This window comes from Lepus europaeus, chromosome 12 (genome assembly GCF_033115175.1).
Source record: "Lepus europaeus isolate LE1 chromosome 12, mLepTim1.pri, whole genome shotgun sequence".
Taxonomy (NCBI): Eukaryota; Metazoa; Chordata; class Mammalia; order Lagomorpha; family Leporidae; genus Lepus; species Lepus europaeus.
Window position 1 is genome coordinate 160,073 of NC_084838.1, and position 20,632 is coordinate 180,704.

At 54.9% G+C, this 20,632-nt stretch overlaps 1 protein-coding gene across 1 annotated transcript in view; it reads right to left on the reverse strand.

The window, feature by feature from the left end:
• CACNA1B (calcium voltage-gated channel subunit alpha1 B) overlaps positions 1–20,632 on the reverse strand; it is a 197,268-nt gene that overhangs the window by 104,997 nt on the left and 71,639 nt on the right. Inside the window, exons 11-17 of the mRNA XM_062206823.1 lie at positions 19,611–19,820; positions 18,684–18,796; positions 14,084–14,196; positions 11,104–11,235; positions 10,847–10,919; positions 1,640–1,757; positions 574–641 (exon numbers count right to left, since the gene is read on the reverse strand). Of these exons, the coding sequence (XP_062062807.1) occupies positions 574–641; positions 1,640–1,757; positions 10,847–10,919; positions 11,104–11,235; positions 14,084–14,196; positions 18,684–18,796; positions 19,611–19,820 (827 nt within the window). The remainder of the gene's footprint in view (positions 1–573; positions 642–1,639; positions 1,758–10,846; positions 10,920–11,103; positions 11,236–14,083; positions 14,197–18,683; positions 18,797–19,610; positions 19,821–20,632) is intronic.

The window sequence follows — 20,632 nt, forward strand, 5'->3', positions numbered from 1 at the left end:
TGTGTCCAGGGCTACGGGGGGTGACCGTGAGCAGGCAGGAGGCCGTGTCATTAGGAGGAGAACCACAGAGGGAGAGATGTGTGAGCACATTCCCCACTGTGTTCAGGGATGAGAGAGCACTCAACGATGCCTGCAGAGAAGCTGTCCAGCTGTGGCTCTCATGTATCAAGATGAGGCCGCCAGCTGCTCCCCCAGGCATGAGGCACGCCAGTCCCTCATGGCCCTGGGGCCCATGCCATGCGGCTCTCTCCACGTCACAGGCCTGTGCTGAGGCACAGCTGCACCTCCTGCCAGCCCTTCTGCTGCACCCATCCCGCCTGTCCTGCTGCTGCCGGGGCTTCCCTGGGAACCTGCCCACCTACCTTCTGCCTTCCAGGCTTCCTCGGCTGCAACCCCCACCCCCCAACATGGTAGACTACCCCCCTGCCCAGAACCTTGAGAAGGCTCCCTGGACAGTGGTCACAGGGACAATGACCCAGCACCCAACCCCCTCCTGGCTCTGCAGCCTCACCCATGGTGACATAGACTGGGCCAGCTCCTCCTGCACAGACTGCAGGGGGCAACCCTGCCTACCTTGGTCAGCTCCTGAGCATTGGCAAGGTTGTCCACAGCAATGGCCAGGAAGACGTTCAGCAGGGTGTCTGGATGGCTCCAGCTAAGGAAAAGAAGCCTCTGCCCAACACAGCCCCTCGCAGTTACAGCTTGACTGCCCCCATGGGAATCAGGAGTCCTTACCTCTGTAGATCCTGCCTGCTCCAGACCCTCTTCGGGTCCCCGGCATTCCCAGGCGCACCCCAGCTCTGCCACCAGCACCCTCCAGCTCCCCAGTCTCTGCTCATCACCAACCTCTATGCAGCCTCCAGCAATGCCCACAGACCCCTTCTGGAGCTTCCAGACCCAAGCTTAGAGGACACAGTCTGCCTGCCTGCACCCCCACCTCTGCAGGTCTTCCTGCCAGGTGACAAATCTGCTTTCACAGGCTGTGGGGGAGACAGAGGTTCACCGCCTTGTGAGTCCTGAGCAGTATACTGAGGACAGACTTAAACACGCAAGCCCACGGTGATCCCCTGTGAGCCCAGGTCTTGCTCACTGCCTTCTGCCTTCTTTTTTCAACAGGACGTCCTAGGCGCCTCTCCCTTGAGGTGCTCAACAAGAAACCCATTGGCGCCATGAGGGTGCAGACTGCACGAGCTGAGAACCCCCCACCTTGAACTGGCCCCAGGAGCCTCTCCAAAAACAGGGCAACAAGGACGCAGAGGCTGAGCGACCGCCACAGGTCCCAGCATGGGCAAGGCCTGTGCAAGTGGCCTCTTCCTCACCCCACTGGCCAGCCCCACTCCACCAAGGACCTTGGTCACTGTGCTTTTCCTTCAAGGAGCTCTTCCATGGGTCACTTCCACTGTGAGTTCACACCACTGCCCCGCAGTACTTGCTCAGGGTCCCTCCAGCACAGCTGATGGTGTGCATCCACTCCCACCTCTGGGCACCCCAAGTGAGCTCCTACTTCAAGCAAGCGAGCACTCATGGCCGGCTCCAGACTGCTGGGAGGATGCCCTCCCCCAGGCTCAGGCAGAAGGCATCATTCCCACTCACAGCCAAAACATCCCCAGGCCCTCCTGCGGGAGCCCCAGAAGGATACAGTTCCCAAACAGAGTGAGGACAATGAAGTAGAAGGAGGAGAACATTCCTCTGCTGACGCCGCCTTGCGACTCGATCCCGTGGTACATGACCGCATTCCAGTCCTCTCCGGTCAGGATCTGCAGAGAGAGCAGCCCAGGGCCGGCTGTTGTGGCCTCAACCCTTGTCAGGGTCAAGCCAGGACACAGCTGACCCAGGCACACACACGCGGCCTTCAGACAACTGTCTTGCCCCAGGTCTAGGCAGCCCAGGGTTCCCCAGAGACAGAGAGAAGGGGGCAGTGCTGAGAAGGCTGAGGCGACCATACTCCGATTTCCAGTCAAACATGGACAGGAGCTGCTCACAGTCACACGACACAGGCAGGGCCCTCGACACCCAGGCTCCTGCACCCCAGGCCCAGCATGTCTGCCTCACCACAGACACACAGTCCTCGCCCCATCAACTCCGTCTCTTTCCTGCTTTATTACTGCAAGAGGGTAAAACACCACAACTCGTGTGTCCATCACCCACAGTGAGAACTGCTGGCACTTTCTCCCCTTCACACTGGCCCCACAGCCTGTGAACCCTGCTCATGGAAAACCCTGGTCACAGGTCTGGTACAGATCCAAGTCACACACAGGCATCTGCAAACAGAAAGGGGCATGGGTGAAAGTCCTGCAGGAGGGAGGACTTCACACCTCTGCACAAGGACCCACAGAGGTGCATGAGTCCACACAGAAACACACAATCCACAGAGGCACACGAGTCCACACAGACACACACAAATCCACATAGGTGTACATGAGTCCACACAGACACACACGAGTCCACATAGGTGTACACGAGTCCACACAGACACACACGAGTCCACATGAATGCACGCAGATGCACACAAATCCACACCAAGCCCACATAGATGCACACGAGTCCACACAGAAACACACAATCCAGACACACATAAGTCCACAGATTCCACACAAGTACACATACACGAGTCTACATGAAACCACAGACATACATGAAGCCAAACCAAGTCCACACAGATGCACAAGAATCCACAGATTCACACAAGTCCACACATACATGAATCCACATAGACACACACAAGTCCACATGAATCCATGCAGATGCACATAAATCCACACTGAGTCCACATAGACGCACAAGAATCCACACAGACGCACACGAGTCCACACACACAAGAATCCACACAAATGCACATGAATTCACACAGATGCACACAAGTCCACATAGAAACACACAATCCACACACGAGTCCACACAGAATCCACACAAGTCCACACACACACAAATCCACAGATGCACACGAGTCCACGCACTCAAGCTGACGGCTACCATTGCTATTCCACTCCTCACCCCTTGGCCTCCTGACAAGCCCTTGTATCTGCTCGTGCGTGTGTGAACTCTGTCTAGAACCAAATGTGCTGGATGGTAGGCTACATACATCTAATGCCTTAGATGTTCCAAAGTGACTGTCCCAAGTCACATTCCTCCCAGAGGCATGGGACAGTTTTCCTTGCATCCCTACCCTGTTTCTGGCACTACCAACCCCCTGACCATTCCCAGTCCAATCAGGATGAAAGGCTGGTATCTCCCCCAGGGCCAAGAGGTCTCCCCTGAGCCCTGCCTTTCAACTCCTTGGTCCAGATCCCTGATGACTCATCACTTTCTTACTGAACTTGTGAGGTTTATTATGTATTCTTGCATGCAGTAATCCCCTATCTGTGACACCTATTGGAAATATCTTACTTTAGTGCCCTGTTTGCTTTTAGCCTGTATTTTGTATCATGGTGAAACTTAATGCAGTCCAGTGCATCAGTCTTTTCCTTTAACTCTGCTTTTTACATCTTATTTGAGAAGCTCCAGGTCAGGCATCTGATCTCACAGTCAAGGCGTTGCTGGGATGCTTGTACCTCACATCAGAGTGTCTGGGCTCCAATCCCAGCTTCCTGCTAATGTGCACCTGCAAGGCAGCAGGTAATGGTTCAAAGTTAGGTCCCTGCGACCCATGTTGGGGACACAGAGTTCCTGGCTCCCAGCTTCAGCCTATTGTGAGCATTTGGGGAGTGAGCCAGAAGATGGGAGCTCTGCCTCTCTTTCTCTAATAAAATAATACATTTCAAAAAAGAAGTTCCTCTCCATCCCACAGTCACAAAGACACTGCCCTTGAATCATTCAAAATGCTAATCCAACAGCAGTTCTGTGCACTCAGGAGTGACTATCACGATTTTGTTTTCCATATGGACAATCTTCCAAGACTCATGTTTGAACATCCCATCCTCCCTCCATTGAGTCATAAGCCATCTTTTCCATCCAACCAACTTCCTGTGTGTGCTTGGGCACAATTTTGGCTCTCTGGTCCATGTCTGGTATTTGGTCTCTCTGTATCCTACACCTCTGCTGTAGCACTTAACGTCATGACATGCGGTAGGGAAAACCTCTTTCCTGCATTGTCTTGGTTTCCTTACTCTTCCACAAGGCTAACATGCTAACTTCTGGGAGTAGCCCTTTTGGAAACTGGATGAGAACAGGCACCGTCATTATTTTATATTTTGTAAATATATATTTTAAAAATATATCTCTTCACTTATTCAGCTCTTCAGGTTCCTCAATGACTTTAAAAAAAAAAGATTTACTTTATTTATTTGAAAGACACAGTTACAGAGAAAGGTAGAGACAGAGAAAGAGGTCTTCTATCTGCTGGTTCACTCCCCAGGTAGCTGCAATGGCCGGAGCTACGCCGATCCGAAGCTAGGAGCCAGGAGCTTCCTCCGGGTCTCCCACGTGGGTGCAGGACCCAAGGACTTGGGTCATCTTCTACTGCCATCCCAGGCCATAGCAGAGAGCTGGATTGGAAGAGGAGCAGCCAGGACTAGAACTGGCACCCATATGGGATGCTGGCGCTTTAGGCTAGGGCTTTAACCCACTGCGCCACCACGCCGGCCCTCTTCAATGACATTTTTTGAAAAGTTTCTTTTTTATTTGAAAGAGTTACAGCAAGAGTGGGAGAGAGACAAAGAGGAGAGAGAACATCGATTTGCTGGTTCACTCCCCCAAATGGACACAAGGACCAGGGCTGGGCCAGGCCAAAGTAAGGAGCCGGGAGCTTCATGTGGATCTTCCATATGGGTGCAGAGACCCAAGCACTTGGGCCATCTTCCATTGCTTTCCCAGGGCATTAGAAGGGAGCTGGATCAGAAGAGGAGCAGCTGGTTTCTGAACCGGCACCCATATGGGATGCCGGCATGCAGACGGCAGCTTCACCCACTGCACCACAGCACAGGCCTCTCTTCAGGCGTTTTGTAATTCCTCCAACAAGCTGCTGCACACTTTCAGATTTGCTCCTGGGCACAGGCAGACTTTGTTACTGCTGTGGATAAGAGCTTTGTGATGGATTTTCCAATTGAACAACATCACTCAGAAAAACAAAGCTTGCGTGCACTATGTGTCCAGCAACACTGTGAACTCATTACTTCCACCTGACTCACTTGAGCTTTCTATTAAATAATCACATAATTTCCAGGTAAGCATTGTTTTTTCCTATTCCTCTCATCTTTCCACCTCCTTCTTCTGTTGGCTTCAGAGGTCTGAACACCAGACATCCCAGTTTTTCCTTTGATAATACTTCCAATCTTTTACTATTATGATGCCTGTTGCCATCTCTTTTCCTGAGATGTAATCCACAAAGCACATCACTCATCCAGTGAAAGCGTATAACACAACAGTTTTAGAATACTCATAAGTAATGTGCCGTTTCCATCAATTCAAAAAGCAGCACACACCGATTAGCCATCACCACTCTGGCTGTGGGTTTTGGTAGGTGGCCTTTATCAGGGTTTTGTTTGTTTTGTTTAGGTTCTGTCAGTTCTTAATGACCAAATATGGGCACTGTAGAAGAGTAATTATTTAATACTTCAGGGATATGAAATAATCGTGAGTATTCCACGTGCCTGAACCACAAACATTCTACTCATGTGTGTCGGGCTCCATTCCACACACACCGCTCGGCTCCCCTGCACCCTGCCAGGAGCTCTCTGTCTCCAGCCTCCAGTCTGACAGAGGTCACTTCCTGTCCCTTTCATCTCTCCTCACAGTCCTCATGTCCTCCACCCTTTCCTGCTTGGTTGTTTTTCTATCTTTTTAAAAGATTTGTTTATTTGAAATTCAGGGTTACAGACACACACACACACACAAACACACACACAATCTTCCCTCTGCTGGTTCACTCTCTAGATGGCCACAACACCCAGGACTGGGCCAGTCTGAAGCCAGGAGCCTGGAGCTCCATCTGGGTCTCCCACATGAGTGCAGGAGCCCAAGCACCTGGGCCATCTTCCACTGCTTTCCAAGGTGCACTGGCAGGGAGCTGGATCAGAAGCGGAGCAGCCCTGGCGACCATATGAGAAGCCAGCATCATAGGTGGCAGCTTTTCCCTCTACACTACAATGCCAGTCCCTTTTCTTTTTGATTTATGGAATTTCTGATAGATTCTGGAAACTAACCCTCTGTTAGTTACTTGTTGACACTGAAAATATCCTCTTCTGGTCTCTGGTTTTTCACCTTTTTGTGGTGTCTTCTGATGTACAGAAATGTTGACTTGAGCATCAGCATGTGCTTCCATACCTTCCACTATGGTCTGTGCGAAGCCTCCTCTAAAGCCTTCGCCACCTTAGGTTAACAATGACACACTTGCATATATTCTGCAATTTCAGGTGTGCTTTTCTTTTTTTTTTTAATTTTTTTAATTATTTTTGACAGGCAGAATGGATAGTGAGAGAGAGACAGAGAGAAAGGTCTTCCTTTTTGCCGTTGGTTCACCCTCCAATGGCCGCTGCGGCCAACGCATCTCGCTGATCCGAAGCCAGGAGCCAGGTGCTTCTCCTGGTCTCCCATGCAGGTGCAGGGCCCAAGAACCTGGGCCATCCTCCACTGCCTTCCCAGGCCATAGCAGAGAGCTGGCCTGGAAGAGGAGCAGCCGGGATAGAATCCAGCGCCCCGACCAGGACTAGAACCCGGTGTGCCGGCGCCGCAAGGCGGAGGATTAGCCTGTTAAGCCACGGCGCCGGCCTTCAGGTGTGCTTTTCACACTGAGGCCTTGATCCATCTGGAACTGATTTTAGTATCTGACACAAGAAAGGAATCGGTTCCGTGTTTTTCTAAGTGGTTACCAAACTGTCCCACCGTCGGTGATGGCCCCACTTGGGTCTCTGTGTCAAGTGTTTCATCTGTAAAATGGCATTTTCTTTTCTCTTTTGGCATAATCTCAGAGTCTTTATTTGAAAGGAATGTTTTTTGTTTTTTTTTTTTAGAAAGAATCTGCTATGACATTTCAGACATAAACAAAGCAGGGCTGATAGTCCCACTCCAGGCACTCAGCACCCAGTGTCAGCAGCCAACAGGATCTGCCCATCCAGCTTCATCACAGACCGCTTCTGGCAGGTGACTGCTTTTCCTGATCACAGAGGGCTTTTTCTTCCCTACTCTGTTAAAATTCACCCATGTGGGAGACCTGAATTGGTTCCTGGCTTTGGCCTGACCCAGCCTCAGCTCAGCTGTAGGCATCTGGGGACTGAACCAGCAGATGGTAGTTCTGTTTGTATGTGTCTCTCTCTGCCTTTCAAGTAAAGTTAGGTAAGTAAATAAATAAATTTTCGGGGGCCGGCACCATGGCTCACTTAGTTAATCCTCCGCCTTGTGGTGCCAGCATCCCACATGGGCACCAGGTTCCAGTCCAGCTCTCTGCTGTGGCCCAGGAGGGCAGTGGAGGATGGCCCAAGTGGTTGGGCCCCTGCACCCGCATGGGAGACCAGGAAGAGGCACCTGGCCCCTGGCTTCGGATAGGCACAGTGCTGGCCATGGCAGCCATTTGGGGGGTGAACCAATGGAAGGAAGACCTTTCTCTCTCTCTCTCTCTCTCTCTCTCTCTCTCTCTCACTGTCTATAACTCTACCTGTCAAATAAATTTAAAAAATAAAAATAAAGAAATTTTCTTTAAAAAAATGAGAAGGAAGCTTTCCTTTTTATATTCCCTGGATTTGTTTGTCTAAAAGTGGAATTACTTCCTATGTAGTAGAATATACTTACCAAAGTATCTGAACTGGTGACTTGGGTAAGAAAATTTTAATTATTTCATTTCTGAAATGGCTTGGGTGTCCTGTTTCTTGAGTTGGTTTATTAGCTTTCTTCTAGTTCACGCACTGATCATCAGTGGTCTCTGTGCTTGTGTCTGGAGGAGTCTGGCTCCACCCTCACACTTCCGTCACAGCCGTCTGGATTCAGAATTCTCAGCTGACAGGGACTGTGCCCCACACTCCAGAGTCACTCTCCTGTGGCCTCCTGGCATCCCTGCTCAGAGGAGTCGGCCATCAGGCATACATCACCTCTCGTCAGGATTCTCTCTAGAGGACCATCGCTCCCTCCTACGCATCATAAAGGACCTGGCCTGCGTCCTTCCTGTTCTTCCTCTTTAGCCTCCACATGCTCACTCTGCTGCAGGAGATGTCCAGGCCTCCCGCCTTGGACAACTGCTGGCCACCCGTGTGCAGCTGACTCAGCCCCTCCACGTCTTCTGGCCCACACTTCTCTGGCTTGCGTCTAGTTTACAGTTCACCATTGTGTTGTCACTTGAATTATGTTTCACTTCTAGGGTTTCTGTTTCCAGATGAACCCATGGTGCCTTTTCCCACCCTTCTGTGTTTTATGGGTTTTCCCTTTACCTTCACGGGAACCTGATGGACCTTTGGGTTAAGAGCTCTCTGTGTCCAGCTCTTCAAGGGCATGGCTTGCCCATCCCATGCCACCTTAGGCCTTGCTTCAGCTCCAGCTCACTGTGAACCAAGGCTGCTCTGCCCCCAGGGGCCACACTACCCTCACTCCCAATCCTGTTCAGGAGCAGGTGCTATCCCAGCATCACAGGCTCTGGCTGCACACTCGTCCTGTGAGAATGACAGGCCTGGTCTGGCCAGCAGTCTGCCTGGCCCTGTCCTGGCAATCTCTGCAGCCTCCTCCGGCCAGAATAGCCCTCAGCTCTCCTTGGCCTCTGGTTCTTGGAGCAGATGCTCAGATGGCTGCAGGATGCACCAATCAGGCCCCCGTCTCCTCACACAGCATGTTTCCCACTCCCTGTTTCTGCTCCTTTTCTAGTCCAGAAGACTTTGCTTCTGTCTGCCTTGTCTTTTTATTGATGTGCTCAGAGCAGAGGGGCACAGCCTCAGGTGGCCAACAGAGCATTCATTCTAACTGTGGGGCCGGCTTAGGCCCTTTCTTCAAACACAACGAAGGGGGTTCAAGCATAAATCTCATCACCTCTCTGCTGTGCAACCCTCATTCCCATGGGTAAAGCCTCCCAGCCTGGCGCCAAGATGAGACCCATCCAACCTGTGATCAAACCTGCTCCCAACTTGCCCCTGTGGCCCACCTGTGAACACATCTGCCTTCCTGCCAGCCCCTGGAACCCACCTGTGACCAAGCCTTCCCCTCTAACCCCTGCAGCCCACTTGTGACCACATCTGCCCCCCATCCCACCCCAGCCCTGGCAGCCCCTGGAGCCCACCTATGACCAGGCAGCCCCCCCAACCCCTACAGCCCACTTGTGACCACATCTGCCCCCAACCCCCTCCCCTCTGGAGCCTACTGTGACCATTCTTGGACCACCCCCCACCAACTTCTACAGCCCGCCTGTGGCCAGACCTACACTGTAGCCAGCCTGGACTCCCCTCACTGTTTCTATGGCTTTTCCTGGAGTATAATCTCCCACCCCTAACATTCAGTGTCCCACTGGGCAGCAATGGCCCTGTGACCTCCACAGGAAGAAAACCCTTTCTTATGGCTGGACAGACCTTGCTCCCTGGGGACAGCCATGGCACCCTGTGCAGAGAACACAGACCTCACTTCTGGGAATGGCTGTGACACCCTGTGCACCCAGACCACCCTCCCTGGGGACAGCCATGACACCCTGTGCAGAGCTCACAGACCTCACATCCCGGGGAAGGCCACGGCATCCTCTGCACTCAGCCCTCACTCCCCAGGGATGGCCATGACACCCCGTGTACCCAGACCTTGTTCCCTTGGGATGGCCATGGTACCCTGTGCACCCAGCCCTCACTCCCCAGGGACGGCCATAGCATTCTGTGCAGAGATCACAGACTTTGCTCTCCATGAATGGCCATGGTACCCTGTGTACCCAGACCACACTCTTCAGGGACAGTTATGGCCTCCTGCCCAGAAGCCCCAGTGTGGAGACACCCTGAGGCTAGCACAGATCCTATCACCCAATATATGTTCAGAAACAGTTAGGAGACCAAATTTTGGGAGTCACCAGCCAGAGGCTGCAATGTGAAAAGAGAACAGCAGTGGGCAGTCAAGGAATCTGTGCTAGGAGGGTTAGTAGGACAGAGGTCTAGGGCTCCTGAGGCACTTGATGGCACAGGAAGAAGGGACAGGGGCAGCACCTGGCACCAGGGGCCAGGGCCTCTGCTGGAGGAGCTCACGGCATGGCTGTGGTGAGCCGGGCCTCAGGCTGCCAAATGGGAGGGTATGCAGGGATGTGTGAGTGTGGGGACGGCTGGGGAGGCACAAGTCATTAGGACAAGTTTGGGTACAGCAGTCTGCTGGAAAGACCCCTCCCTTCGAGAGTGGGACAGAAGGCCCCCTCCTCACCAAGCTCGGTTGGCAGCCTCAGAACCCAGGGAGAGGAGCAGGGCCCCCACCCTGCAGCATATCCTGCTTTTTGGGCCTCCTGGGAGTCACTGAGAGCAAGAAAACAGCCCTTTGACCCCCACTCGCCTCAGACACCACAGCAGGACAGACATGCTCAGGGCTGTCCATCAGGAGAGCCAGTCGGGTCCAGGTCTGTGAGACCACACCCCAGGAGCCTCAGCCTCAGCTTCCCAAGGAGCTGTGGGCAAGCTTTCCAGATACAGAAGATAACTTTGGGGGGGGGGTCCCTGAGACACTGGGAGATGTTTAGGGAGTGCTCTGGCTTTGTGTTCTTGGAGTGACTCCAGGTTCCCAAATGGGTGGCTGGAAGCCTCATGGCTGCTGGACAGGGGTCCCCAGAGGCTACATCTGCCCCCCAGGGCAGCATCATGGAGCCTGCACACAGGAGGCTGCCTTGCTAGTCCTGCATTTGGGAGTGAGAGGGCACTGACGAGAGGCTCCCCAGCCCCCAGGGTGGGGGATGCGAAGGTGCAGGCAGCAGGAGCCTTACCTGGAAGACGGTGAGGATAGCAGCAGGGAAGGTGTCAAAGTTGGTCGTTGGGGTCTCGTCTTTAAAGTTGAACCTGAGGAAAACGAAATCTCGGGAAGAGACAGCCCCACCAGGGGCAAGCAGGGACTGGCTGCCAGTGGCCTGCGTCCTCAGCATCAACCTGCCCCTGTACCTGGGTCTAGCAAGGGAAGCCAGGTGGAGGAGGGGCCACCTCCCAGGGCCCCCGGCCCTGCACCCCCCCATCTTAGGCTACTTACTGGCCCCCAAACAGCTGCATCCCCAGCAGAGCAAAGACAACAATGAACAGGAAGAGCAGGAAGAGGAGGCTGATGATGGACTTCATGGAGTTGAGCAGAGACACCACCAGGTTCCGTAGGGAGTTCCAGTATCTGTCAGTCAGGCAGGCGTGGTCAGGACCTGGGCTCTGCTTGGCCAGGCCCTCCAGGCATGGAGGTCATATTCACCCAGCCCCCCACAGCCAAACTCATAAGGCCCCTGCAGCCACACTCACCTGGGTCCCCACAACCACACTCACCCACCCCCCTGCAGCCATTCACTCAGCCTCCTTACACCCACACTCAGCCCCCTACAGCCACACTCACCTAGCTCCCCACAGCCACACTCACTCAGCCCCACAGCCACACTCACCCAGCCCCACAGCCACACTCACCCAGCCCCACAGCCACACTCACCTGGGCCCCCACAACCACACTCACCCAGCCCCACAGCCACACTCACCCAGCCCCACAGCCACACTCACCTGGGCCCCCACAACCACACTCACCCAGCCCCACAGCCACACTCACCCAGCCCCACAGCCACACTCACCCAGCCCCACAGCCACACTCACCTGGGCCCCCACAACCACACTCACCCAGCCCCACAGCCACACTCACCCAGCTCCCTACACCCACACTCACCCAGCCCCCCACAGCCACACTCACCCAGCCCCCCTCAGCCACACTCACCTGGGCCCCCACAACCACACTCACCCACCCCCCTGCAGCCATTCACTCGGCCTCCTTACACCCACACTCAGCCCCCTACAGCCACACTCACCCAGCCCCCCACAGCCACACTCACTCAGCCCCCCACAGCCACACTCACCCAGCCCCCCACAGCCACACTCACTCAGCCTCCCTGCAGCCACACTCACCCAGCCCCCCACAGCCACACCACCCAGCACCCCCAGCCACATTCACCTGGGCCCCTGCACCCACACTCACTCAGGCCGGGCAGCCACACTCACCCTCTCTGCAGCCATACTCAGTGTCCGTCCCCCCCCCCCCGCCACACTCACTCAGCCTCCCTGCAGCCACACTCACCTAGGCCCCCTGCAGCTACACTGTGAGGGCCCCCAGGCCTCGATGAGAAGCCAGAGCTTTTCTCTGGAGTTCAGACCAGCTCTCCTGGACTCATCAGCATGCGGGCTCCATGGGACAGCAGAAAGAACCTACCCTCTGTTCCCTGGCCACTCTCCTGGGCACAGCAAGGTCACCACCCCATCAGGAGGCCAAGCCCAAGCCTGGACTTCATCCCCACTCCTCCCATTCCCTCTCTCCCAACACCCTTCAGCCAGCAAGAGCCACAGTTCAGGTCTGTGCATGGCCTACGGCGGAAGAAGGAGCTGTATCAACACCACCAGCATTGCTCCCCTCCACATGCAGGTCCCTGCACACTGCGATCAAGATTCCATCTCCTGGCCTCTCTCCATGCTTGCATCATCCCACACCACGGCCGCTTTCACCACCAGCTGTCTCCAGCACACAGGCCCTATCCATGCCTCACTGCTGACTGCCACCCCCAGTCTCTGCAGGGGTCTTCCCAGGAGTGTCCAAGTGCATGGCTTTGCCCCAGCCCCTACCTGGTGAGGCCAGCCACATGCCTGTGCCTCTGCCATGCTGTCCTATTGTCCCAGAATGATGGCAGGACAATAGTTTCCCCTGTACTACACCAGGCCCTAAAACGTGGTGCTCTCCCTGCTGCCCACATCAGAAGCCCAGCTGTCCTCTCAGACTCTCTTAAACAAGGGCTAGTGGCAGGAGGACCCAGCCTGACCCAGCACAAGAGCCTCCTGCTCCCTGATGTCAGGCACTGATGCTGAGAATGGGCAGCCCCTACGGACCCTCCCTGGAGCCCCTCCCCAGCATGTCACAGGAGGGAAAGGGAAGCCAAGGGGGCTGTGGATCTTCTTGGACAAAGTCCTGCCCAGACCCTTCCACATGTGAGCCTTCATCTCCTCACAAGGGCTTGGGTTTAGATTTACAGCAGACTAGAAAAGATCATCAGAATTTTGTCCACCTTAGGAGACCATGCGGATTCCAAGAGGGGACCTTGGCCATGGAGGGATAAGCTGCAAACCCAGATCCTGATGGCCTCAGTGTCAGTGCTTCTGCTCCTTCAGCACTGGGGTTCAGGCTGGCAGGGACGCCACCCAGACACCCATGCAGAAGAGCAGGTGGGGCCCTGTGAGGACAGGGGAGCCCACGGCCTCCTGGAGTCCCTGCTCTGGGCTGGTCACAGCCTACACTGACCAAGGCTGCTGCAGAGTGGGCTTCCTACTGCTGTCCCCCTACCACAGCTCAAGCTAGGGGAGGTTTCAGCCCAGTCCTCCGCTTACCGACTGTACCACCTCACTGCCCCGAGCCTGTCTCCACGAGGGCCAAGATAGCAGTTCACATCCAAAGACTCAAGGAAGGCAGGACCAAAAACAGGGTCTTGCTGCTGCCAATGCCACTGAGACTCAGAAGGGGCAGGGCCAGGGTGAAGTCAGCCCCAGGAGCAGGAGCTGCACAGGCGCAAGGCTGGCTCAGGGTGGACTGGGGCTGCAGGACAGGAGGGTAGGTGGAGGCAGGATGATGAAAACCCTTCCCTCTCCTGGCAGCCACAGGCAAAGCCAGCTTTGCAGGTGGGGGTGATGGCACTGCAGTGTCTACAGCAGAAACAGCAAGAACTAAAACCAGAGTGCACGCTGCAGCCCTAATGCCAGTAAGGGGCGATGCCAAGGACTGGCACAGCCACAACAAGGTTGAGAGGAAGCCATGCTGGGTTGGTTTCCCACCTGTGCTGTTCTGTGACTGTCTTGTAGTTAAACCAATCAGAAGTCTCAGAAACAGATTTCTGAACACCATGAATCCCTGAGAACAAGCCCCCAGAGTCCCCGACCTCACGTGGCACCCACTCTACTTCCCCTGCCCAGGAGCACATAGGTGAGCTGCAACGCCATGGACAACTTACTTGGTGACCTTGAAGATTCTCAGTAAGCGCAGAGCCCGCAGCACACTGATCCCAAAGGAGGTCCCCGGCTTGACAGCAGCCCAGACCACTTCAAAGATACTGCCCACGATGACCTGCAGTGGGAACAGCATCAGCCTCAGGCACATCCACACCTATGTGTGCGTGTCTTCACATGTGCACCTGTGGGTGCACACCACGTGGCATCCAAGAATGTATCTGCGCATGTGCACCTGTTTGTGTGTATGCCACGTGCATCCACAAATGTATGTGCATTCTGCACATGTCACCTGTGGGTGCACACCACGTGGCATTCATAAATGTGTGCCTGTCTGCACATGTGCACTGCCACCTATGAAGTATGCACCTATCTGCACATGTACCTGTTTGTGCACCCCATGGCATCCATGAATGTGTGCATCTGTATGTGTGCACACTATGTGGCATCCATGAATGTGTGCATGTATGCACATGTACACTTGGGTGTGTGCACCCCATGGCATCCATGAATGTGTATGTCTACACATGTGCACTTGCAACCGAGAATGTGTGCACCTGTCTGTGGGTGTGCACCCGTGTATGTGCATCCATGAGCGTGTGCACCTGTATGTGGGTGTGCACCTGTGTGTGTGCACCCCATGACATCTGTAAATGTGCCTGTCTACACATGCACCTATGTGTGCACCCCGTGGCATCCATGAGCGTGTGCACCTGTATGTGGGTGTGCACCTGTGTGTGTGCACCCCATGACATCTGTAAATGTGCCTGTCTACACATGCACCTGTGTGTGCACCCCGTGGCATCCATGAGTGTGTGCACCTGTATGTGGGTGTGCACCTGTGTGTGTGCACCCCATGACATCTGTAAATGTGCATGTCTACACATATGCACTTCTGTGTATGTGCACTCTTGGCATCCATGAGTGTCTGCACCTGTGTGTGTGTGCACCCCATGGCATCCATGAGCGTGTGCACCTGTCTGCAGTGTGTACCTGTGTGGCGGCATCTCTCTGAGTGCCCCCTCTGATTCCTGCATGTAGTCAAGCCAAAGGAGCGGAGGAGTACACCTCATGCTGTGTCCTCTAAGGGCACAGTTCCTCTGGTCCTGGCACCTGTCCTCTCTCCCATCCCACCCCAGATACACCAGGCAGACAAAGGACCTGGAGCACGGTGGGGCCTTCAGTTTCCTGACAGTTCGTCTAGTGCCTCACCTGAGCTTTGTCATAGCAAGGTGAAACCAGCATCCTCTTAGACACATCTGGGGCCAGGCCACTATGCCGTCCTCTCAGACTTGCAAAACCCATTTCCCTGCAACTCCCCTCTTTGGTCCTGCTCTGCCTCCAAAATTCGCAGGCTCTTTTCTCTCCCAGGGCCCAGGAGCCAGGACGTGCCACCGAGAACAGATGGCGGCAGGCCTGCCCCGTAAGTCTTCCTGATGGGGCTATCTCAGGCACTACCTCTATTGGCAGACTGGGGCTTGTGGGCTAGGGGTAGATGCCTCCTTTCAGACAGCCCTTGGCTGAGGCCAGCTGGTGAGGCATCACATGAGAGGCTCAGGAAGGACGGTCAGGGAGGCTGGGTGCAGTAGACAGGACACTCCAGGGGTCCAGACTGAAGTCCCGCCGTGGGGCTCCCTGGGGACTCCCATGTGCAGGTACACTCCTGTCCTCTTTATGTGTGTCATTCTCATTTCCTCTAACCTATGTGTCTGCAATTGGCATGGGAAATTTAAACGCTGAGTATCTGTCTCTTAAATTCAGTTCTACCCTACTTGTCTCTCTTGCAAACCCTAGCCAAGCATCAGAGTCCGTATCCAGTCATGGAGAGGACAGGACAGGCCATGGCCCTGCAGCACGCCAGACCCTCCTACAGGTCCTCACTCCTCTGTCTGCACTGGAGTTCACTGAAATGCACACTGCTCTGCCTTCCCCACAAATGCCTCGCTCAGAGAGCAGCAGATGTCCTGCCAACAACCGGGCCCATCTGGGATGGCCAGCCAACGCTGCGGCTGGGGCAGCATCTGGGATGGCCTGCCAATGCTGCAGCTGGGGCAGGCTCATTGGATCTGTTCCCAGCGACCACTCACTGGCCCTTTATCATCACCACTGATTTTTATCATCAGCAGCAAATGACCTAGATGTTTGCTTGGGTCGAAGATTGTAGTTTTCTAAGTTCCCTCTTGCTGGCAGGCTTCCAGCATCTCTCCTGTTTTCTACTAATTCTCAAAAATTTTCCCCATTGGCTCACGTAGTAGGCAGCCTCTAAGACAGCCTCCAAAATTCTCATCACCTGATTGTCACTCTTCACAAAATCCCATCCCCTGGAGGATAGGCTGGGCCAAGACTCACTCTTGGCAAAGAGAACAGAGCAGGAGTCAGGGACGTCACCTGAGAGCCAAGGCTACAAAAGACCCTTGCTTCTCTGTCCTGGGTGCCCCAGCTCTTTCTCAGATCACCAGAAGCCCTATTCTAAGGACACCCCAGCAACCTCTGGAGAGGCTCGCATAACCAGGCACACAGGAGCCCAGAACCTGAGTTTTTGAGGCCTGACAAGAGCCACTAGCATGGGCATGGAGTTGAATTCTGTAGCCCCAAATGAGCCCGAGATGACCGCTGAAGACTCTGAGCACCCCACGTATCACATCCTGACCCCTCACTCACAGAAACAGTCAAATGTTTGCTGGTTTAACCACAAAGTGTTGGGCTAATTTGTTCCTCAAAAAGACAGATCAATGCAGATTTTGGAAACAGAAGTGAACACTGCTGTAATAAAAGCCAGAGAATGGGCCTTGAGTAGCCAATCCGAGAGACCTTAACGCCTCCTGAACACACAGCTCAGAGAATGCTGGGAGAAACTGACTGATGGCTGAGGGTGGGTCCTGCAGTGACCAGCCAGGAGGTGTGGCCATGCTGCTGCCTGCAGTGCGTGAGACACAGACAATGTGTCATGAGCTGGGAAATCCACCGCAGCAGAATTCCACACCAAGCACTGAAAGGCGCCACCTCACAGGAAGAAGCACGCAGCTGAACGGCTAACGCGCCATCAGCAAAAGGCCAGGGTATGCTTGTTTTGAAAATGCTCACCCTCTCCAGGTGGCACATGAAATGGCATGGTCGAAAGATGAGACCGAGGTCAAGATGGTGACTTAAGATCACAAACACGGTGCCTGTCGCAAAGAGACTGACAGCATCCCTCACAGAGCCTGTCAGTGAAGCAGGGGGTGTCAGCCCTCAGACACACCAGGACACAGGCAGAGCAGGGCTCAACCCCAAGCCGATCACAACATCTACAAAGTTCTCACAAGACAGACACGCAGACATTACAGCTTGCACTGAAGGGGACCAGGACAACACCAAACAAAAAGAGGTGTCCCCATTCCCAAAACTCCCCTGGTAGGAAGCAGGCTGGGAAACGTGCCCAGCTGAAGACAAAGGACAGTAACCTGGGGGCAGAACCAAGAGCCCAGGAGGCTTCCCAGGCCAGAGGAGCTAATTAAAGAATTTCCAACATCTGTTGAGCTGGATTTCAGAACTGTTGTGGCCCAGAGGTCCTGGGTGGTTCCCAATGTCCCCTTGAGAAACAGGAATGTTGACAGCGTTATCCATGACTGTATATTGGTTGTGGGGAAGATAACTTGTCTCTCTAGCTTCTTAAGGCAATAGAGCAAAGGAGCCATACTTAAAGAGCTACCTCCACACCTGCACCTGACTTAAATGCTGAGAGGCTGAGCTCTGAGCTGGAATGAGGTAAGACTCCGGGAAGCTGTCTTCAGTAACTCATCCACAAAGGGAGAGTTATGAGAGCTTAACAGAAGTGCGGTGCCGCCATGAGAACATTTCAAATTAAGCCAACTTTTCAAGCTGAAATGTTGGCTGAGTCCTTGGCCACTGCAAACTCAGCTGATATCCAAGTCTCTCCCAAGGACTGTGAACTTCCCCTCATCACTTGGAGCCTCCAGCAGGTGCTGACAGGGCCACAGACCCCAGACAAGTGTCCCACAGCCTCTGCTAGGTCTCGGGGAGATGCTTTTTGTGCTGCCCCTGCCCTGCATTATGGTCTCAACTCCCACAGCTAGCCATGGGCACTTCCTACTCATCGCAGCAGCTTCCTTGTCCTGCCGAGGTTGGTGAAGGGATCAGGCCAGGGTCACAGGAGGGGCAGGCCACTGTGGCCTGGCACCATGGCCCAGCACTATTCCTCAAAGCACTGGGGCATGGACCCAAGCCTGCTCAGGACCAGATCTGTAGGATGGTTGGGGAACCAGGACCACAGTGGCCCTGAGCTCTGTTGGGGAGAGAATGAGCCCCCCAGAGGCCAGCAAGGGCCCAGCACAGAGGGAACTATCAAGCCTACTGCAGATCCTGAGGGGCTACAGGTGGGGGTCACAGGGAAAAGATGACTGCCTGCATGTGGGGAGCAACAGCAGCTGATGCCCCCGTCTGTCGGGCACAGCCAGGGCAGGCCTCCTCTCCAGCCTCTGCACCCACACAAGATCACAGACCCTAGCCCACACTGGGTACGCATGGAGGATGGCACTGTGTGGTCAGACAAGAGCACATTGAGAATGCTGTCCCCCTAGGGCACCCCAGCAGGCACCCACTCACCCCAAAGTCAAAGCAGTTGAAGGAGGACCGGAAGTAGCTCCTGGGCCCCAGGCCATACATCTTCAGGGACATCTCTGTGAGGAAGAGACCCAGGAAAACAAACTCTGCAAAGTCTAGGAGAAGCCACAGAAGAGAGGGTTAGCGCGAGGCCTCTGGCCTCTGGCCAGACCATAGGACACCAGACTTCTGGGCCCCTCCCAGGATGAGCTCCCCAAGTTCTGAGATCTCAGCCCAAGACAGGAATAAAGAACTGAGAGGGGCAAGGGAGGCGCTTGCTCCAGCTTCTCCTCCACAGCCAGAAATGGCTCTTAGGTGTGTGGGGCAGTTGTAGGGCCCCATGGCTCTCAGTGGGAGAGTGAGGGCTTTGTAGGAGCCCAAAGCAGGTGCCATTCCTCGGCAGCAAGAGGGCAAGTGCAGCTGACCCCTAGAGAATGCAAAGCCTGAAGTGTAGCCTGCAGCACAGGAAACAGACGCAGGGGCCACGGCCCTGCTTACAGCACTCTGTGAGGGGTCAACACTGCTCACCAAGACTCGCAGTCCCACGTGGCCAGCAGCCCCAGGAGAGGAAGGGTCAGCCTGGAAATCTCAGCCCTGTTCCCTGGACATGGGTGGCTGGGATCCCCGACTGCCCTGGGGCTTCTGGACATGGGACAGTGAATCAGCTCTGCACACAGGCACCCCCAGATCCAGTGAATTGTAAAGAAAAAGGAATCAAGCAGGACAGCCCTGGGGGTGCACGACACCAGGACCCTATTTCCTCAGGAACAGTCTCGCAGGATGGCAGTCTCCAAGAGCCAGGGCCTATGGGTCCGCAGATGCAGGTCTGTCTAGCCTGGCTTGCTCCTGCCACCCCCGGGATGCGCAGAAGCCCTCCCCTCATTCACACTCTGAGGGTGGGTCTGGTGGGACCCTAGGCCCCTGACGTACACAACGCCGTGGTGAGCCGCTGCGGCTGGTTGTAGTGCACCATGGCCACACACAGTGTGTTCAGTGCCACCACACACAGCACCGTCCAGTAGAAGCTCTGTGCCTTCACCATGCGCCGGATGAAGAAGCGGAACATCTTCTCCTTCCTCCGGAAGTACGACGAGCTCTCCGTCTTCCCGCTCTTCAGGCTGGCACGGGCGAACGGGGAACCTGGGGGACAGGAGCTAGCTGAGGCCCAGGACATGCACGAGCCTGTGGACACGCCCTCCAGGGAGATACCTGCCTCTGGAGCACCTACCTACAGTCACGTGCTCTGGGTCACCCAGGACACACCCACGGACACACTCACTGGGGAGCCCAAGACACCCACTTGCCCACAGACACCCTCCGGGACACCAGCCCCCAGCCCCGACAGTCACAGCAATGGTGCCAGTTATCCCTGCCACTCCCTTGACTGGGCCTCACTCCAGTTTCTCACACAAGGGAAGCAGAGGCCCAGGTGAATCTCTGAGTGCTTACAGGCTCTGGGGATCCATGTGTCTGCACTGGCTGTCCCTGCGTGTGCAGGAGTGCACAGCTGTGCTGTGTGTGCAGGAGTGCATGGATGTCCCTGCGTGTACAGGAGTGCACGGCTGTGCTGTGTGTGCCAGGGCCAATCCCTGGCACTCACATCATACCCATGGAAGAAAACAGACCATTCCAGCTGAGCCAGGACATGGCCTCTGTCCACGCCCAGATATCACTTGATACAGCCACCTCTGACTAGCTTTGGCCATTCCAGCCTGGGGCTGGAACTCAGTGCCACATGGGACCCAAGGGAAGCACAGGGAGGGGGGCTACCTGCAACATGGGTGAAGAGAGACCTAAGAGGCAGAGCCCTACAGAGAGGGCCATGCCCTCTGAACCCCTGCCCCCACATAACCACACAGTTACTCAGAGATGGCAGAGGGAAAGCTGCCCCTTCACAACTGCCTGTCATACCTCGACACGTCTACCTGTACCCACAGGACACAGCCACACTG